The sequence below is a fragment of the Pelobates fuscus genome, chromosome 7 (genome assembly GCF_036172605.1).
Source record: "Pelobates fuscus isolate aPelFus1 chromosome 7, aPelFus1.pri, whole genome shotgun sequence".
Lineage (NCBI taxonomy): Eukaryota > Metazoa > Chordata > Amphibia > Anura > Pelobatidae > Pelobates > Pelobates fuscus.
Genome location: NC_086323.1, coordinates 127,245,067 through 127,265,696, shown reverse-complemented (window position 1 = coordinate 127,265,696; position 20,630 = coordinate 127,245,067). Strand labels below are relative to the sequence as shown.

The 20,630-nt window shown below is 43.9% G+C and overlaps 1 protein-coding gene across 9 annotated transcripts in view; it reads left to right on the top strand.

Moving 5' to 3' along the window:
- The window catches only part of DOCK3 (dedicator of cytokinesis 3), a 292,905-nt gene that overhangs the window by 207,587 nt on the left and 64,688 nt on the right, over positions 1–20,630 (top strand). For all 9 annotated transcript variants that reach the window (XM_063426612.1, XM_063426611.1, XM_063426609.1 and 6 more), the window contains one exon: positions 19,147–19,295. In XM_063426612.1, the coding sequence (XP_063282682.1) occupies positions 19,147–19,295 (149 nt within the window). The remainder of the gene's footprint in view (positions 1–19,146; positions 19,296–20,630) is intronic.

Here is a 20,630-nt window from a genome sequence, read left to right as displayed (position 1 = left end):
ATACATCGACCATAGGCTCCGCTCGACCAAGGGGGATGGAGCCCGGTCGGTATCAATAGTCCTCCATGACAGTGTCAGCCAATCCTACAAAGTCCCTACCTTCTCTATCGCGGGACCTTTGCGCTGCTGGAATATACCTGTCTTCCCTAACACTTCCTCTGTTCCCATTACTCCCTCTATAACCATTACTCCCTCCGGGGCCTCCTCTACCTCTCGCTCTACCTCTAAAGTTTCCGTAGCCTGCCCTGGGTTGGTCTCTCTCGTACTGCTCTCTTTGCGGACATTCGTTCCTCCAATGCCCTTCTTCCTTGCAATACGCGCATTGATCCCTACTCAAAGGCTCCCTACTCCATCTATTATTGCCTCTATCTGGGCCCCGTTTATCTACGCCTGCGATCGCTACCGCTAGCATATCAGCCTTTTTACGCATCTTGCGCTCTTCCTCTTTCTTACTTTCTGTATCCCTGTTCATATAGACCTTATTTGCTACCTCCATTAGTTGGGTGATGGACATACCTGCAAACCCTTCTAACTTTTGTAGCTTGCGCTTAATATCTCTGTATGCTTGGCTGACAAAGGCGGAGTTAACCATTCGGGAATTGTCTGCGTCTTCCGGATTAAAGGGGGTATACAAGCGGTATGCCTCCAATAATCGGTCATAAAAGACACTGGGCGCTTCATCGCTTTTCTGGATCACCTCAACTGTCTTCGACATGTTAATGGCTTTCTTTCCTCCGGCTTTCATGCCAGCAATTATAGCGTCTCTATAGGCTCTGAGTTGAACCATATCAGCACCATTTACGTTCCAATCGGGATCGGTGTTGGGATAGTGTGTCGCGGCCCATGCTGCTGGATTGGCTTGGTTCAAAGCACGGGCTCTATCCTCTAATGCTTTAATGGCTGCTTGATTTATTCTTGTCCTTTCCTCATTGTTAAATAAAGTCATTAGTAACTGCTGGCAATCAGCCCATGTCGGATTATGCGTCTGTACTATTGAGGTGAACAGATCAGTCATAGCTTGTGGTTTCTCAGTATACGAGGAATTATGGGTCTTCCAGTTTAAAAGATCGGTTGTGGTAAATGGGACATATACGAAGACTGGGTCAGCGTGTGCCATTTGACCTGCGGCATCGATATAAGCTGACCCGGGATTCAGACGAAGAGGCATCTGATAGTGCTTTAATTGTTGGGCACCAGTCAACTGTCGGGTTTGGATGGGGCTACGTAGAGAGGCGTCAGTCATGGGTTCCGGTCGGGGAGAGATAGGGTATGGGGATGTGGGAGGTCGGTTTTGGGAAAAGGTCGTAAATAAAACACTTCGAGCCGAGCTAGATGAAGCTTGACCGGAAGTCTGAAGTGGCGCCAAATCAGGATATTCGTTTCTAATGGGGGTGGATTCTGGTTCCGGAAGGGGAGATTTAGTACGAGGGGGGGTGGATCCTGTACTGGAGGAGGAAGCGGAAGTGGATGAGGGTAATGAGGGGAGGGGTGCAGGACTTCCTGCGTTTGCGTCACTTCTTCTTAACGGAAAGTAAGGGGGCGGCAAAGGGATCTCGGACTCAGGGGGCGTGTCCAAAATGGGCCTAACACCAGTCCTAGTGGACGAGCAAGTCCTAGCTACCATGAGGCGACACTGCTCCTCGTGGCATGTCTGGAGCCATTTTGGCGAGTCATTTACGGCCTGTCTCCAACAGTCAATATAAGGAAACTGGCCGTAAAGTTCAGGCCTACCCGATACAGCCACGTGTAAGCGCTGTACCAGAGTTGGATCCAAACTGCCACGTGGCGGCCATGCCGCAACCAAAGTAGGCCACTCCCTAGTACACAAAGTGACCAAACGTACAGGAGACATCTTTACCCCAAAATCACAAACTTTGAATCCCTTTTTAAAATTCTTAACCATACATCCTAAGGGATCCGGAATCGTTGACTGCGACGCACCCATACTTAACAATGGAACGTCGTCGACAACGAATACTATACACGCGTACTATTCAACAGTCACACCCGTTTCCTCTGGCAACAGCACCACGTGGTACGGTTACCAAGTGAAACGTACACAATAACAATAAACACTCAGGGAATTCCCGTACACACACAGCTGTTACACCAGTCACTATATAATCAATATTATGCCCTTTGGCGTAACTATACAGTCACCCACGCTATAATTCTCTATATACGAATTACCCGTCTATAACACACCCCAGTAACATCGTCTTTTACAAATAGCGGTTACAGTACGGTTAGCATAGGTCAAAGCACAAGTTAAGGTCACAATACAATTATTAGTGGTTATGGTGTTAAACATGCAATGGACGACAATGATTAGTACTTATTATATAATGTCAGTAAATATACAGGGTTATGGTACCGTGCACTATAATACAGCAACACACTATTAACACTCTCGCTAGACGGCTGAGCTCGCGCTATCTAACAAGATATACACTTTACTAAACAATCGTTAACACATTTACAATTCCCAACTAAACTATTGGCCAGTACCTTGAATGGACTACCTAAAACTATATACACCCGTTTTGGTTAGCCACACTGCCCAATCACCACATATATAGCGAGCTAGAGAACCGAATTTACACAGGCGCCTCTTAGTCGCACTATCAAAAGTCTAGTGGGTTCCAAATTTACACGCCTTCCCACTTAGCCCAGATAGGATGAGAACTAGCGAACCGAATTTACACAGGCGCCGCTTAGTCTCCCGGTCCCTCCGACCTAGCGAACGTAATATACACCCTAGAACGCTAGTCTAGACAAGACACCGGTGTCCGGCTAGGGCTATCTTACACCTGGACCCCGCCTGACTAACCAAATCAAACGGTCTGACTAAAGAGCGTTCGATCGAGCGGTGCGCCTTCGCTCCTTCCCTCCGACAGAGGGGGCAGATACAGATTCAAAAACCCCTTTGGGCCTACCGCACAATCGGTATACCCCTAGCGGGTCCTGCCGTCTAAAACAGCAGTTATCTTACCTCCTCGTTCCTGAACCTGAGTTCACACTCATCGACGGGGACACCCCAGCACTTCTCACGTAGAGGCCGATGATCTCCTGGACAACAGACCAGTGGCGCCGAGACGAAGGGAGGTCCACGCAGAAGTTCAGGGGTGCAGCCGTAGAGAACGTGGGCAAAGATAGACCGTCTCACGCCTCTGCCTCTCAGCTACCGTTGAACGATGAGCTTCCCGGCCAACGCACCAAATGATACCGGAGAAACTGACGGAAGCCAAGCACAGAGAGATGGACACAGGTTTCTTCAGGAAGGAAGAGATTCTTTATTGGATCACCGATCGGGACTCAGAGGGACTAGCGTCACCAAAATACAGCAAAGTCTGAGTACTGAATACATAGAGTACATTCCTTATATAGCACTGTAGCTCCTCCCACAATTAACTACACCCACACATACCCTTAACCTATTTAATAAATAGAGTCTAAACTCATCCATCCGGTCTAACCACGTGGCTCATCTGATACAAAGGAGAGGGACGCGTAATTCCAGTTCTTACATTCCTGCACCTGGTCAGTACAGTGATAACAGTATCTTAGCTACGTGTAATTATCTAACTGATACTACAAACACATATACATACATACATATGCCTTGTGGCAATCTTAGCCTGCTAAACTTGTATTTTACTGGAATTACATCACAGTACTACCTAACTTTTCCATATACTACAGCTACAGGTGTATGTGCACACTAACCCTTACCATATACAGTATGTGTGTACAAACCATTCTGGAGATCTCTGGACTCTGTATTGTAGTAAACTAAAGTCTTCCGGATTCAGACACCAAGCTGAGAATGGCAGAGAATTAAAAAGGTGTAATAAATTAAGCCAGTTTAGTCAAACTATAGAAAAATAAATACATCTCCATTATTTTGACCTAGATGTTGCAATTGTTTGGCTATTTCTGTGTTTATTGAGGAAAGGAGCCAAAATGAGATGATACAAGTGCTTTCTGACAGTGGACATTATCCTGCTGAAAATATGAGTTTTCTAAAGAGCAGACTATGGCCATAAATGGATGCACATTTTCAACAACAGACAGTGCTGACATATATTATGGCATTCAAATACTTGATGTTAAAGTGGAAATGCCTGACATGACTTGGTGAAAGTGAAACTGTCAAGGCTAAAACTAAATTTCAAATTCAATCTATACATTGTACTAGCAGTTTTGCTATCAAATGTATAGATTTGGAGAAAAACATGTTGATAAATAGGTTTTTATCCCCTCTGACTCTCAATTCTATGGCAGACACTCAATGCAGAGGAATTGAGATACATGGAGAACAGATAAGAGCTGGAGGTCCCTCTGCTTTCCACCAAAGTAACCAAAGTGTAAGCTCTGTGGTTGCTATGGCAACTCCCTAGCCGACATTACGTCACTCTATTTAGATGTTGGCATGCTGGCAACTATGCTAGTGTGTCGGCATTATGGAGGAGGTTTGTCCTGCTTGGCGAAGTGTCCCCAAGCAGGGCACAGCAACAACGCGCACAGAAGAGCGCGTGCAGACCGGCGGTGAGTATTACAGAAGTGTACCACCTAACTATTTAATAAAATCGTGACGGGGAGCGGAGAGCCAGATAAGCAGTGACCGTTTCCCTTTAACCCCTTAAGGACCAAACTTCTGGAATAAAAGGGAATCATGACATGTCACACATGTCATGTGTCCTTAAGGGGTTAAAGAGCATAAAATGTAATTAATGCACCGTGCTAACCAAATTGCTAGTAAATATAGATGATAAAGTATGCTCTGTTTTCTATATTTTGACATTCCTGTGCATCACTGCTATCCCATCGGTATATCAGTAAAGATTATTATTAATATTATTATTATTATTGGCATTATATAGCACATTTTACAGTGCTTTACAATTATAGGTTGAGGATATTTGAGATCAAGTCAAGTTGACTTGACTTAGAGACTATTAACAGACTAGAGGTTAAGAAAGCCCTGCTCAAACAAGTTTATAGTTTATGAGGAAGGGGTAAAGAAACACAAGAGGAAAAACCACGTCAGAGGGGAGAAGGGATTGATGGATAATATGCGTGTGTCAAAATAAGCTGGTGAAAGTGTTGTGTTGAAGAACCGAACAGTGAAAGGAGAGCTTTGCTATAGAAGTGAGGGAACTGAGCAGAAGTGTCACCCAGGAAGATAGTGGCTTTCCAGAAGAGGTGTGTTTTCAGTGACATCTTATAAGACTGCATGGCATTGGAGAATCTGATGGAACAGGGTTGGGATTTCGATAGGCATGGGTCAGCCTTTTATAAATCTTGCACATGAGAGTTAAGCAGATGACAGGAGAAGGTCGCTTAGAAGTGAAGGGAACGAGAAGGGGCGGATTTATTGATTAAAGTGGAAATGTAGTGAGGAGTGGGAATCTGAAGGCTTTATATGTTCGCATTAGCAGTTTGAATTGAATAAAAATTATATGAGTGATCAGGGCCAGATTTAGATGTCAAGTGTCTGTAGCCACAGATTTCTAAGGCTGCTCCCCCCCTCCACCACCAAAAAATGTGAAAAATATTTAAAAAGAAAAATGGCAGATAAAGTAAATGTTATTAATTAACTTGGCATTGCACACATAAAAACTCTAAAAGTGTATATTCATATTTGAGAACTGCATATGTGTGTACTGTATGTATATTTCTGCTTGTAATCTATTGTGTACAGTAAGTATATGCAGCTGCATATCCCCATTATTGATGATGTCCTAAGAAGAAGAACGCTGGTGGGAGGGGGTAAAGGGGGCAGGCCAGTGATATCACGTCATTGGCTCTGCCCATAGTGGCGGACCCACACGGGAAGCAAATGCACGCCAGACTTCCTGCCAAGCTAGCAGCCCAGCTCAATGAGGGCATGTTTTGCAGAGAGCTCTCTACATGTTTTAGGCACAGTTTCCAGGACATCTGGGAAGAACGTCAGGACAGTGGGACTGGACATGATAATTGGGACTTCCCCACCGAAATTGAGATGATTGAGAGGCATGCAGCTGTGTAAATCTATGTAGAATTAAAGATAATATTATAAAACGTTAGGGTAAGTTATATTATATAGGGTGTTTAGTGTGAAAAGGATTAAATGTTTGAGAGGGGTTACGCTTATAAGAGGTGTTTAGATTGATTGAGTTTATGGTTAGAATAAGGTTACATTTACTGTTCAGGTACAAAGGTTGTTTAGGATTTGTGAGTTTATGGTAAGAGTTGGGTTTAATTTAGTATTGGGGTACATTAGGTGCTTCATTTTTAAAAGGCGTTAAACCTAGGAGTAAGGTAAAGGTTTTTATTTTCCAGGTTTAGACTTTGAAACTGTTGGTGAGCAATTTAACCCCTAAAGGTAAGTTAGTTCTGCGGAAGTTATGATGCCTGGAGTGTTTCTTTAAGCTCCAAAAAGTCAGATTACCAAGGTTGAAAATAGATGTCCCCTACAGGACATGCGCCTGAAAGCAGATGTCTATTCTGATTTTTGGGAAATTAAGCACTGCGAGCGAATGCACTTGTAGTCCCTTCATCCAGTTCAGTGTTCTGTGCTGTTTATGGAGAAGGCTGTAGGGAGCGATCTTTAAATATTTAAACGTTTAATCCATACACTTGCTCTTGATTTCACCAGCATTGTGTAAAGGTTTTATCTATAATAGCCTAATTACAATATTGTGTCATTTTCTGTGGCCATGTTTCTATTCCTAGCAATAGCATGCAGAATTGGAATCTGTAATTGTCTTCAGTCACTGCAGTGTAGCCCATCCACTTCACAGTTTGATGTACTGCACATTCAGAGATACCCTCCAGGCAGCATACCACTGTTGTCAGGAGTGTTTATTTTAGCATCCGTGAACCTCTGTCTGCTTAAAAGAAACAGGCCTCTCACCTTTCTCATTAATAAAGACTTTGTGCCTTCAGGATGGACACTCACTGCACAATGGTTTTAATTATTACAATATTCTATGTATCCCTGGGGTCCATTAATATTCCTGGAGATCTTCTTGACGTAGAGCCACCATCTGTAGAATGTGTATATATATATATATATATATATATATAATATATTTGTGTGCATGTAGTTGTTTTGTTTGCGTTGTGATGAGTGTCTACGTAAAATAGTAATATCTGTCCTTCCAACATCAGCTGCCATGTGCTGATTTGACCTTAATAGAGTGACCCACTTTCTGTGTGTTTGGGATGGCTGCCCCCGAGCGGCTCACATAGTCATTATTACTGTCTACCTCCCCTTGTCTCCACTCCACAAGCCACTATTCACAGAAAATTCCCTTGGTCACTATCACTGTATCTGTACTAATAGCGCCAGCTACTGTTCCCCTATATGTATGTGTGTGTATATATATATATATATATATATATATATATATATATGTATGTATATATATATATATATATATATATATATATACCTAATAACCCTGGTTACTGACATTGTCTCTGTGTCTGTAATTGTACTAACAGCACTAACAGTGTCTACTGCCCCCCTCGCTGTTTCTATATCTGTACTAGTTGCTCTGGATACAGTCCCCCTCGCTGTTTCTATATCTGTACCAGTAGCTGTGGATACTGTCCCCCTCGCTGTTTCTATATCTGTACCAGTAGCTGTGGATACTATCCCCCTCACTGTTTCTATATCTGTACCAGTAGCTCTGGATACTGTCCCCCTCGCTGTTTCTATATCTGTACCAGTAGCTCTGGATAATATCCCCCTCACTGTTTCTATATCTGTACCAGTAGCTCTGGATACTGTCCCCCTCGCTGTTTCTATATCTGTACCAGTAGCTCTGGATACTACTGCCCCATCGCTGTTTCTATATCTGTACCAGTAGCTCTGGATACTGCCCCCATCGCTGTTTCTATATCTGTACCAGTAGCTCTGGATACTGTTCCCCTCGCTGTTTCTATATCTGTACCAGTAGCTCTGGATACTGTCCCTCTCGCTGTTTCTATATCTGTACCAGTAGCTCTGGATACAATCCCCCTTGCTGTTTCTATATCTGTACCAGTAGCTCTGGATACTGTTCCCCTCGCTGTTTCTATATCTGTACCAGTAGCTCTGGATACAGTCCCCCTCACTGTTTCTATATCTGTACTAGTAGCTCCGGATACTGCCCCCAACGCTGTTTTTATATCTGTACCAGTAGCTCTGGATACTGTCCCCCTCGCTGTTTCTATATCTGTACCAGTAGCTCCGGATACTGCCCCCAACGCTGTTTCTATATCTGTACCAGTAGCTCCGGATACTGTCCCCCTCGCTGTTTCTATATCTGTACCAGTAGCTCTGGATACTATCCCCCTTGCTGTTTCTATATCTGTACCAGTAGCTGTGGATACTGTCCCCTTCGCTGTTTTATATCTGTACCAGTAGCTCTGGATACTGTCCCCCTTGCTGTTTCTTTTTTTTTTTTTTTTTTTTTAGTTTTTATTAGTATTTTGTCTTTTGTTTCATAACAGCAATTATGCAGGTTTAATTTGCAACAATGCAATAGGAGGAGAGGAACAATAAAATAGAGAAAACAAAATAAAAACAAAGAAAAGTGTAGAGGTGATCACATTCAGTTAACCTATAGTGGACTCACAGGTCTATGATTGGATGCATAGCTTTTTGGCTCGCAGGCCTCAAATAGAAGACATAGTATGTTTACCTGTGGGGTGTAGCTTATCTCCCCCCATCCCTCCCACCCCGTGCCACCCGTCCAGGCACCCCCTCCGAGGCCCTCCCCCAACCCACCTGCATTCGGACTCGTAGGTCCTTTTGTGTTATATGCGCTGGTTTATTACCTGTGTTGTATTATTTGTCTGTATTGCAGGTATTATTGTTTTGTTTTGGGGTTTTTTGTCGTTTCAGTGTATGTTCGTGGCAGATGTACGGGGAGGGCAGCCCAAGTGTTCCTTTGTGTTAGGGATCGGGCTGGTCCTTCCATCCATTTAGGTTAGGTAGTGCGTGTGTCGCCCTTCATTTGGCCGTGTTACAACCCCAATTGTGTTTCACTGGGGGATCGACTATGATTTCCGTGTTCCATATTTGTCACTTTCGCCTCTCGGTTTCTCGGGCCTACGGAATGGCTGGGGGTAATTACTCCATTGTCCTGGCCAGTTATTTGATTTGTTAGGCACAGCGATTGGGGGGTGGGGGGCACCGGGCTAGGCGCCGCTGCGGGGATGGGGGGGATGCTTTCTGGTATCCGGACGGGTCGTTAGTCTAGCGTTGTCTAGGATTTTGTTTCTGTCTGTGGTTTCTACTGGTCAGCGTCGGGGTGGTTGTCGTATCGGAGCTTAGTTTGTAATTCGTCCTTTCCTGTCTCTAGGATCCAGTGTGTCCATATGTCTGTGTAAGCCGTAGGAGTGGTTGTGGCTGTAGATTCAGTTCCTCTATTGATCTGAGTTCCTCCATTTGGTTGAACCAGATTTTTAGTGACGGTGTTATCTTTTGTTTCCACAGTTGGGGAAGGACCTGTTTTGCTACGTTTAATATTCTAATAGTCATGGATTTTTTGTATTTTGACCTGGGGACGGTTGTATGGTGTAGCAGCATTGCGGCCGCTTCCGAGGTGGGGGGGGGGGGGCGCGTCAGAGAACATCTCCAATATTTTGTGTATCCCTTCCCAGTATGGCTTGATCATCTCGAAATCCCACCAGATGTGTTTTGTGGTGCCTAGTTCCTTGTCACACCTGCAGCATAGCTCGGGGTGGGCTGGATCTATTTTGTGGAGGAGATGCCGTGTCCTGTACCAGTGTGTTAGTACCTTATAAGCCGTTTCCTGTGTTTTGCTGTGTACTCAGCAGTGATGCGTGAAATAACACATGGTTTCCCACTCTGTGTCCGAGAATGTGTTGTCTAGTGCCATCTCCCATTTTCCCATAAACTGGGGTTTCTCTTGTGGGGTCTCGGTTTGGAGCAGGGAGTAGAGTAGGGACACTCCGTGTGGGGCTGGGGCTGGATGCAGGCATGTTTTTTCGAATGTGGTTTGGTCCCTTGTGAGTGCTAGTCCCTGAGGTAGGGTGAGGACAAAATTGGCCAGTTGGGTATGTTTAAAGCGATGCATGAAGGTGGGGGTGGTGTCTCCCAGCATGTCTGTTAGCGGTTTACATTTCCCATCCTCTGTATTAGGTGGTGTAGGGGTTAGGAGGATATTTTTAAATGCCTGTGGGTCTAGTCCCGGTGGGAAGGCGTCATTGTGGGTCAGTGGTACTAGCGGGGATGGATACGGTGCCAGGTTTGTTGTTTCGAGACCCTTCGCCATACGTCTAGGGTGTGTTTAGTATATATAGACATTTCCTGGCTATCTGCGGTCTCTCGCACCCAGGGCATCCCGGATATCGGTCTGCCTGCCTCCACCATCTTCCATAGTTTGTGTACTCCGTCCTTTGACCACTCCATCACTCTCTGTAAGTGTGTGGCGACATAGTAGAGATGGAAGTCTGGCAGGACCAGTCCTCCTTTGTCTTTGGGTTGCATTAGGGTGGTGAGTCTAATCCTAGGACTCCCGCCATTCCATATGTATCTGGACATTGCGGTACTTAGAGTAGCAAAAAACGTTTTAGGGATCGCGATAGGGATGGCCTGGAGGAGGTATAGGAGGCGTGGGAGAAAGTTCATTTTAATGACCTGGACTCGCCCTAACCACGATATGTGCGGGTACGACCAGTCTCTCATGTCTTTTTGGAATGTTTTAAGCATGTCTGCGAAGTTCTCTCGAAACAAGTCCCCGCTCTTCCTTGTCAGCCATATGCCTAAGTACCTGATCCTGTGGTCAGCCCATTGAAATGGGAAGCTGCGGCGTAGCGGTTTGGCTCGATTGGTCGGTACGCTAATATTAAGTATGTATGACTTGGAATGGTTAATTTTCATGTTGGAGATATCCCCGAACGTCTGAAGGGCTTTCATGATGTTGGGTAGAGAGACCTCTGGGTTGGAAACTATGAAGAGGAGGTCGTCCGCGAACCCGGCTACTTTGTGGTGTGTTTTGCCCGTTTCTAGTCCGGTGACGTCTCTGTTATGTCGGATGTGTGTCAGGAATGGTTCCAGGGCGAGTACAAATAGCAGCGGGGATAGGGGACAGCCCTGTCTGGTGCCGTTGTGAATGGGAAACAATTCTTTAAGTGCTCCGTTGACCAATACTTGGGCCGTTGGTTCTAGGTAAGGTGCCTCTACCCATCTCCGTATGTGTGGTCCCAGTCCCAGTTGGGTTAGAGTTTCAAATAGGTACGTCCACCGGAACCTGTCGAACGCCTTCTCCGCGTCTGTTGACAGCAGGAGAAGGCCCCCAGTTTGTCCCCTCTTTCCGTGCATTAGGGCAAGCGTCCGAATTGTATTGTCCCTCGCCTCCCGCCGCTCCACGAAACCCACCTGACCAGGATGTGCATTGTGAGCCACGTTGCTAGGATTTTGGCCAATAGTTTAATGTCGCAGTTAATGAGCGAGATTGGCCTATAGTTCCCGCAGTATTCCCGTCCTTCCTTTTGGGGGCCCCCCACCCCTTCTCCCCCATGCCTGTGCGCTATCTCTTCGTGGGTAGGCGGGGTCTCCGTGTGCCTTTTGTTGCCTCTCCCTCTCGCTTGCTGTGGCGATGGCCCCCTCCCGGGTGAGCCCCTCCGGCGGCGCCCCCGCCTGCTCCCCTAGGTTCGTCACAGGCCGGGTGGCTTCGGCGGCTGGGCCCAGCCAGGACGTCAGGCCCCCAACCCCCCACCCCAAGTAGTTACCTTAAGTAGTTAACGTGTGGTAAGGCCAGTGTGTGCTTAAACCCTATGTGTGTCTAAGCCCCTTCCTTTTACCCTCCCTCCCCCTCAGTGGTAAGCCCTCTCGTTGCTCGTTCGTTTAAGGAGGCAAGGGGGGGTATGGATGTTGAGGTCTGTCCCGGTTGTCTCGGGCCCGTCAATCGGGTCCCGTGTTCCTGTCCTCCCCCTGCCTCCGTTAGCTTGGTGTCCAAGTGGGTGTCTGTTTCGGACGCCTAAATGGCGGTATACTTGCGGTTTGGTGTGGGCACAATGTTTCTCTAGATAGTCCATAGGGTCTTTCTTCCGCTGTCTCTCGGAGGGGTTCGTTAGGGAGGCAGTCTTGTCATTAGTTGAGAGCACGTAGGTCACCAGGAGGGCATACTGCTTGCGGGTTCTCACATGTTAGCTCCCGATGGGCGGGTAGCTTGTTGTCTGGTTCTTCTGGGTCGGGCGGTTAGCAAGGCCTGTTGCTGCGGCTCTGTGGGGTAGGCGTAGAAGGCCATCGGGTCCGGCCATGACATTTGCAGTGGTGGTAGTTGTAGCTCTCTTTGTAGGTCGTTTAGATCTTCTCCGTTTTTCACATTGAATGGTCCATTAGCTGTGGTGACCTGCAGTCCGGTTGGGAAGTTCCAGCGGTATCTGGTCTTGTTAGCTTGCAGTGTTCTTGTTAGCTGGCGTAGTGCCCTGCGATATGCCAGCGTTGCTGGTGACAGGTCAGGGTATAGTTGGATTTCCACTCCATTGAGGAGGACCTGTTTTATATCTCTCGCCTTATGTAGGATGTCCTCTTTTGTTTGGAAGTGTGTGAGACAGCATATTACGTCTCTAGGCGGGGAGTCAGGCGGGCCTCGCGGTCTGAGGGCTCTGTATGCCCTAACAAATTCAATGTATGTGGCCTATTTAGGATGGTATTGAACAATTCTACAAGGGTAGCTCTTGGGGGGTGGCTTGATCTATTTCCTCCGGTATGCCCCTTATCCGTATGTTTTGTCTTCGACCTCTATTGTCTAAATCTTCTATATGCATTGCCATTTGGCGGAGTTGTGTCTCCTGTCGCCGTATAACGCCCGTGTTTGCGGCCTGCGCCGTCGCCATGTGGTCGCAGTCTGCTTCCAGTTGGGCCAGCTTATTTTGCATACCTTGCATATCCTCTCTGAGAGCGTGTAGCTCTCCCGTTATGGAGTGTTGCAGCGCTGCGTTCGCCTCCTTCAGATCTGCTTTAGTAGGCAGATTGCGGATTAGGGCCACCCAGTCCGGCTGCGGTGGGTAAGTTGGATCTTGTGAAGCGTCGTCAGGCTGGCTCTCCTGCGGTGAGGCCGGGGAGGAGAGGTCCGAGGCCTCCGCATCTCTCGAGGCCCGGGTGATTTGTTCCGCCGGCGCCGTGAGAAATTGGTGCATGCCCGCCGGGTGGGACCCCCGTGGGGTGTTAGCAGTTTGGTTGGCCTGTGATGTCCTGTGCGTCTTGCCCATGGTGTCGGTCTTGGATGCAAATTTGGCAGGGTTATGTGCTGAGCCTGGAGGGAGCTCTCGGGTCACGCCGCCATCTTGTCCGCCCCTTGCTGTTTCTATATCTGTACCAGTAGCTCTGGACACTGTCCCCCTCGCTGTTTCTATATCTGTATCCAGTAGCTATGGATACTGTCCCTCTCGCTGTTTCTATATCTGTACCAGTAGCTCTGGATACTATCCCCCTTGCTGTTTCTATATCTGTACCGGTAGCTCTGGATACTATCCTCCTTGCTGTTTGTATATCTGTACCGGTAGCTCTGGATACTGTCCCCCTCGCTGTTTCTATATCTGTACCAGTAGCTCTGGACACTGTCCCCCTCACTGTTTCTATATCTGTATCCAGTAGCTATGGATACTGTCCCTCTCGCTGTTTCTATATCTGTACCAGTAGCTCTGGATACTATCCCCCTTGCTGTTTCTATATCTGCACCGGTAGCTCCGGATACTGTCCCCCTCGCTGTTTCTATATCTGTACCAGTAGCTCCGGATACTGTCCCCCTCGCTGTTTCTATATCTGTACCAGTAGCTCTGGATACTATCCCCCTTGCTGTTTCTATATCTGTACCGGTAGCTCTGGATACTATCCTCCTTGCTGTTTGTATATCTGTACCGGTAGCTCTGGATACTGTCCCCCTCGCTGTTTCTATATCTGTACCAGTAGCTCTGGACACTGTCCCCCTCACTGTTTCTATATCTGTATCCAGTAGCTATGGATACTGTCCCTCTCGCTGTTTCTATATCTGTACCAGTAGCTCTGGATACTATCCCCCTTGCTGTTTCTATATCTGTACCGGTAGCTCTGGATACTATCCTCCTTGCTGTTTCTATATCTGTACCGGCAGCTCTGGATACTATCCCCCTTGCTGTTTCTATATCTGTACCGGTAGCTCTGGGTACTCTGTGTCTATAGTTGTTCTCGCAGCACTTGCCATGTACTAATAACCCTGGCTATTGTATTATATGTGCTTATTCATCTCCCTAGATATCTAAAAGACCCATACGATCTTCTGGCAGAATCAGAGCCAAGAGAAAGGCTTGTTTAATCTAAATGTGTTGGTTCCATCCCATATTTGGGGAAATACATTTCACTGTATCCAAATTAATTATGCTCCACTGTAGTAATTTTTTTGCATAGTGTGTTTGTCAGTAAGTGATGTCACAGAGAACATCCATCTGTTATACTCTAAATCAGTGATGAGTAATCTGGGACTCTCCAGCTGTTATGGACTACTTATCCCATGATGCTAAGCCAACTATTTGGCAGCCTGAGCATTATGAGAAAAGCGGCCCAAAAAAATGTAGACCGCATTAGTGTGATCATCAGTGCTAAAAAAAAATGTGCCCTTGTATTTGGCGCTGTAACTACGAACTTTACGAGCTTTAGTGTACAGAGATTTATTTTTTAACGCAATTTTTTAAAATTTGCCTGTTCACTGTGATGTTTGCATTTCATTTGCCAAATCTGCAGATCTCCCAGTTTAGTAAATAAAGCCCTCAGATTGATTAGAGAGGTGTATAATGCAATGCTTGCTCGCTGGGACTCTTCTCTCTGGAATTCACTGTATCCACTTAATTGTTAACACGTGCAGGATGGAAAAATAAAACTGTACATTAATAATTAATCCTAGGACTGCTCTGCTTTGTTAATACAAATCCCTCTAGTGACTTGCTAAAGTCACATCATCTGCCTATTGTGCTATGTCCTTGATCCTTTAGTTATGCAATATACTCCTTTTCTTTTAATTATTTATTTTGTGTTTCCTCCATTTAGCCCCCATTCTAATGATTAGATACTATTCCACTCCTAGTCATTGTTATTTTATTAATATTGTTAATAAACCCATAATATTGTAAATGAAAACCTTTGCACAATGCTGCAGAAAATGTTGGCGTCTTTTTAATAGTTTTTTCAGCCTGCAGTCTAAACAAAGTTGAGTATAGTTCAGTGTTTATACTTTGCACCAAAAATACAATTTACATGATGTCATGACATCATCTGAGTTTCTATAGCAGATGATATACAGAGAAACCCATGCTGATAGTGAACTGCAGTACAGGGCATCACTGCTATGGAACATTAAGGGAGCATTCTGATTGGTGAATCACTGGGCCTAGTCTAGCCAGAGCTTACTACAAAAGTTGAAAACCCTGACGATTTGCTGCAACTTCCAATGTGAATAGCATTATTATTATTATTGTTATTCCTTATTAAATCATTTAATTTTGTTTAAACATGCATATTATTTTTTGAAAAATGAGTGTTTTGACTCTAGCCTTGAGTGTCCCTTAAACACTAAAAAAAAAAATCTATATACCTTATACCCAACAGGGCAACCTAATGCGCATGTGCGGTGAGTTTGGCAAGCGCATTAGACCCTGCATTGCTTCCAGGCTTTCCCATTAGGATTTTCACTGACGCTGGATGTCCTCATGCAGAGCACGAGGAAGTCCAGCGTCAGGCGACCCACAGTCTGGTAAACTCCTAGAAGTGCCTCTAGTGACTGTCTTTTTACTGCAATATAAACATTGCAGTTTCTCAAAAACTGCAGTGTTTTACATTGCTGGAATAAGGAGGACAGGGACACTGCACCCAGACCACTTCAGTGATATTAAGTGGTCTGGGTGACTATAGTGTCTCTTTAAGTTTAAATTCACTTTGAATGCTCACTTTAGTGAATAACCCTGATAATTAACAGAGGAGAAACCCAGGTTAATGAAGACAGTGGGAAGATAAAGCAGGCACTCAGACACAGGAAAAAAACAGTAATAATAATAAGAGTATTAAGAGTAGCCTTCTCCTAACCTTAGGTTTGTTGGGACTTGTTAGACCACTTGGCTCTATTCATTCAGAACCACCGCATCTGCAGATGAGATTTTTAACCTCTTCCCTACCTATGGCGTTACCTCAGTGATGGTATGCATCGTCTGTGCGACGAGTTCCCATGGATACTCTGTAGCTCTCACTGCACTTCCCACGCAGCTACTCCTCTGCTCTGTCTCTCGTTCTCTCACTGTCTTTCTTTCTTGCCCACTCATGATTCCTCCTTCACATTCTTCCACCCCCGAGTGTGACTTGAGAACATGGAGGGTAGGGAAATCCAAATCCTGGCACTCTGCTTTGGAGAACGCTATTTAAAATGTGACACGTGAGCTTTTAACCTTGCAGATCTGCATGGATATTCTAAAGAGATTCAAAAACCTGCAGCTCACCTTTCTTGGACTGCATCTCCCATCACCCTCTACAGAACTGTAATTTTTTATTTATTTTTTATTTTTGTCAGATTAGACTTTCCCGTAGAAAAGATGAGGAAGTGCCATTCTTCAGCTTTCCCATTAGGTTCTCTTTTTGTGGTTTTTTTTTTTTTTTTTTTTAAATGTATTTTGACCCATAATTTGTTCTCCACTCTCACCATTTTACAGACTGCATGACCTGCGTCCAGTATTCAGATATATTATTTATTTTTAATTGTTAATAACTTTATTAATTAAATCACTCTTGGCCCAAAGGTTCTTTATGCCAAATTCTACAGACGCTTATGTTATAAATCTGTTATTAGTCCTTTTTTTTCTAAATTCAGATGTTAGGGAAAACATATTAAGGTTTGTTAAGTTATTTCTTCCACTGATAACAAGTGTCATAACAGCACTAGCAAAAAATGTTGTAACTGGTGCTGTAATGATATTGATACAAAGGTGTACTAAACTTAGGGATAGTTAAAGTCTTTAAAATTAGGGGGGCTTTTAAGTGGGGTAAGTGGGTACATGCCGTCAAGATGTGCATTTTCAATTGATAACTTCTACCTAGGCTTCACTCTGTACAGTCAGAATCTTGGCATTCTTCTGTTATTTTGGGAATCTAGATTTCCAAATAACAAGCTGGCTCCTCATATATCCGTAAAGGAACTTTTTGGCCATTTTTATTCATCCTACAGTGTCACACTTTGTGTAATGTTAACATATAATATGTAATTTGTATGTTACCCTGGTAGTTTGAAATCTGTATTACTTTCATCCCCAAGAATATATCTGAAAATGATTAAAGCATAACAGAAAATGCAAATAGTGTAATTTTACATAATTTATTTTTTTAGCAATACAAGAACAGCAGTATATGTTTTTCTGTTCATCCCACGTTTTTGGGTAGGCTAAATGCGTTCAGTATGTATATTTGGGTGAAATGACCTCCTGGGAATCTGGAGAACTTGTATCCAGGTGCCATCAATGGCATTGCTTTCCAATAATGCAGAGTTCACTACTATGTATTATTAATATACGTGTTAAATCCACTTGTTAACATTTGTCTTTGTGTGCTGGGTTGGGCCTTGTTTATCATTTTGAGTATTTAGGTATTCAGTGAACATCGACTTGGTTCTTGGTATTGGGGTTGACTCTGGGTTACAGAATTGGTGTTTGGATGTGGAATCACACAATCAAACATGTTTTGTAGAACAATGCGGTTACTGCAAAATATGCTTAGGGACACTGGCAGAGCTATTTGACCACAATACTTTGGCCACTGCCATAAGTGTGTGATGTATGTTGTTGGTTCCTTGGGTGTTGTAATTGTAGGTGATGGTTTGTCACTGTTTGCAGAGTTTTCCCTGTTAGTTGGGTTTGTCCTTTGTGTGTAACATGTCTTGAACATAAGATCCAGTCACGTTGCTGGAAAAGTTCCTGAATATACTTACATCCCAAAATTAAAAATTAACAAAGAGGGATACTTTAATTGTAGTGGTTTGAGTATGGGTGTGGCCAGAGGTGGGGCTGTCCTGAGAAACTTTAGGTGACGGACTAACAACAATTTATGCAATTTAAAAATAAAATGTGTAACAAGAACAATGTATATCATTTACACAGACTAATATCTAAACACATTTATTGTAATTTAAAAACATATTACTTTGAGTTTTATTGCTGTGGAGCGGTGTTATACACTTAGACAACAATATGGTGCACCTACAAAAGAGGGACATTGTGCTAGAAAAGAGGGACAGAAAGGTTTGGGCCCAAAATAGGAACCGTCCTTCCTAAGTAGGAGTTTCTCTGTTTCCCTATGAGGTGGGTTGGTGCCTGGATGTAGTATCGATCTTTGGGTGTCAGATACATCCAGAAATGTAGAGTTAGTCCCTGGATGTATGATCAGCCCCTAGGTGCAGGGATCTTCCTCTGTGTTTGGTTGGCCTCTGCAGAATTAGTCCCTGGTATGTTTGTCCGTGAGTACAAGGTTGGCCTCTGGGCCTCTGGTTTGTTTCTGTTTACAAGTTTTATTTGTGAATGATTTCTGAGATACCCTGTTAGTGAGCAATTTTTATTTTGATGTGCGGTATTGTCACACTTCCAAAAACTGAAAGAAAAGCGTTCACACAATGCCCATCAATAGCACAAATAAATGCCATGCACACACATACTCACTTTTTGTAATCTTGTGCACAGCCCTTCTGCCTGCAAATGAGCTAAATGACTCACCCCTGCTTGTTCCCATCTCTCTCGTATCTCCCTCACTGCTATTTTCTCTCTATTCCTCATCCAGTCGGTATTCTCAGTATTTCATATTTTTTGCCCCTTGATCCACTTCCCAGATTTCATTTCTCTCCCCCCTCAAACCTTTCTCTATTTTAATGACATAACATAACAACTGATATGCATTTATTTTCCTTTTTCTTGCTTCTCTTTATTTTCTTTCTCATGTCCCTCTATACCCCCTTCTCATGTTTTAAACCTCTGTGCTGCAGTCTCCCGTGCCCAAAATGCTCACCTCTTTTTCCAATGTAACCTTCCTTCTTCCCCTCTCTCTCTCTCTTCTTTTCTTCAGACCTTTTCATCTCTTGTTTTGATCCTCGTGCATTGCTAACATGTCTCTGCATCCTGCCCCATTTTTCTTAACTACAGAAGCACAAGGTGGACCTATTTTACAAGCTTCGTCATGTGATGAATGAAGTCATTGACCTCCGCAGGCAGCTTCTGTCCGGTCATCTTACACAAGACCAGGTGCGAGAGGTCAAGAGACACCTGACCGTGCGTCTGGATTGGGGCAATGAGTGAGTATAGTGACCAGAAGCTTAAAACTGGAAGTGTCAAAAATATAGACCCCTCAGATTTACCAAGATTACAACTTCCAAAATCCTTTGCCAGTTTAAAGGCTTGCAAAGCATCATGGGAGTTTTAATTTGATCACAGCTGATGATCTTAGCATTTTGGCCTTCTCTGCTTTAATTTATTAGCCATCTCCGTTCTATGATTTTCCAGTATAGACAGTCACTAAATCATATGAGGCAATAGTGAGTCATTTTATGACAAGCTGATATTTATACACAAGCTGGCAAATGAACGACTATACATGGCAATTAATTAGGAGGGCATTAGTAATGCAAGACAAATTTAGCATATAATAAACACTCACCTGTGACAGATCTAAGAAAAAAATGGGGAGCTCTGTCTGGAACATACATTACTTAGAAAAAGTGTTCATGAAATGGCTGCATTGCTCTACTAAATAAATATACAATAAATCAGTGTGCACACACAATAAAATATTTACAAGGCAACACATATCTCTTATTAACATTATGTGGATTTGTTTAAAGCAGTGACATTATTCTAAGATGAAAACTTTGACAAAGTACCCCAAAATCACTGGATTCTAACCAGAGTCCCGAGACATATACCAATTTGTATCTGTACTGTATATTTATATCCAACATGCAAGTCTGCATCAAGACTACTTGTATTGGGCTACTTTGACACATTGCTGGCCATTGCACAATGTGACCATATGGAGTATTTAAATTTGTATTTTCCTTTTCTTTTTCTTACATAGCCTTGAAAGATTAAAAGGGGCAGTCCAAGCACCACAAGCATCCATGTTGATTGGTGTGGTGCAAATAATTTCAAATGGGGTTATTTAAAAAAGTGGAAGTTTGGGCAATTCAAAGTGAATTTCAGATTTCAGGCCACAATACACAAACTGGTAAAAGTCACCAAGTCAGCTAGTATACTATGTATACTCCAGCTATTAGCCTACTCTGCTTAGTGATATCACAGAGCCACATATGCTTCCTTCTGTCTCTTGAAGTTATTGAATGCATGCGCACAATTTACTAAGTAACTAATAGAAAACTGCTTCTAAAAGGTTGGCATGTAGTTTCATTCATACTTATTTTATAAATGAAACTACTTACAGGCTATGAACAATTTTAAAAAAAAATGTTTTTCAAGTTTTGTTGCATCTTGTTTTTTTGTTTGTTTGTTTTTTTAACATACCTCAATAATGTATAGGAAAAAAAAAACAGGCGAGTGTTTGTGCCCGGAGTGTCTTCTATAAACCTTGAATATTGCCTCTGTGCTGATTTCTTTCATGTGTTTTACATAACATT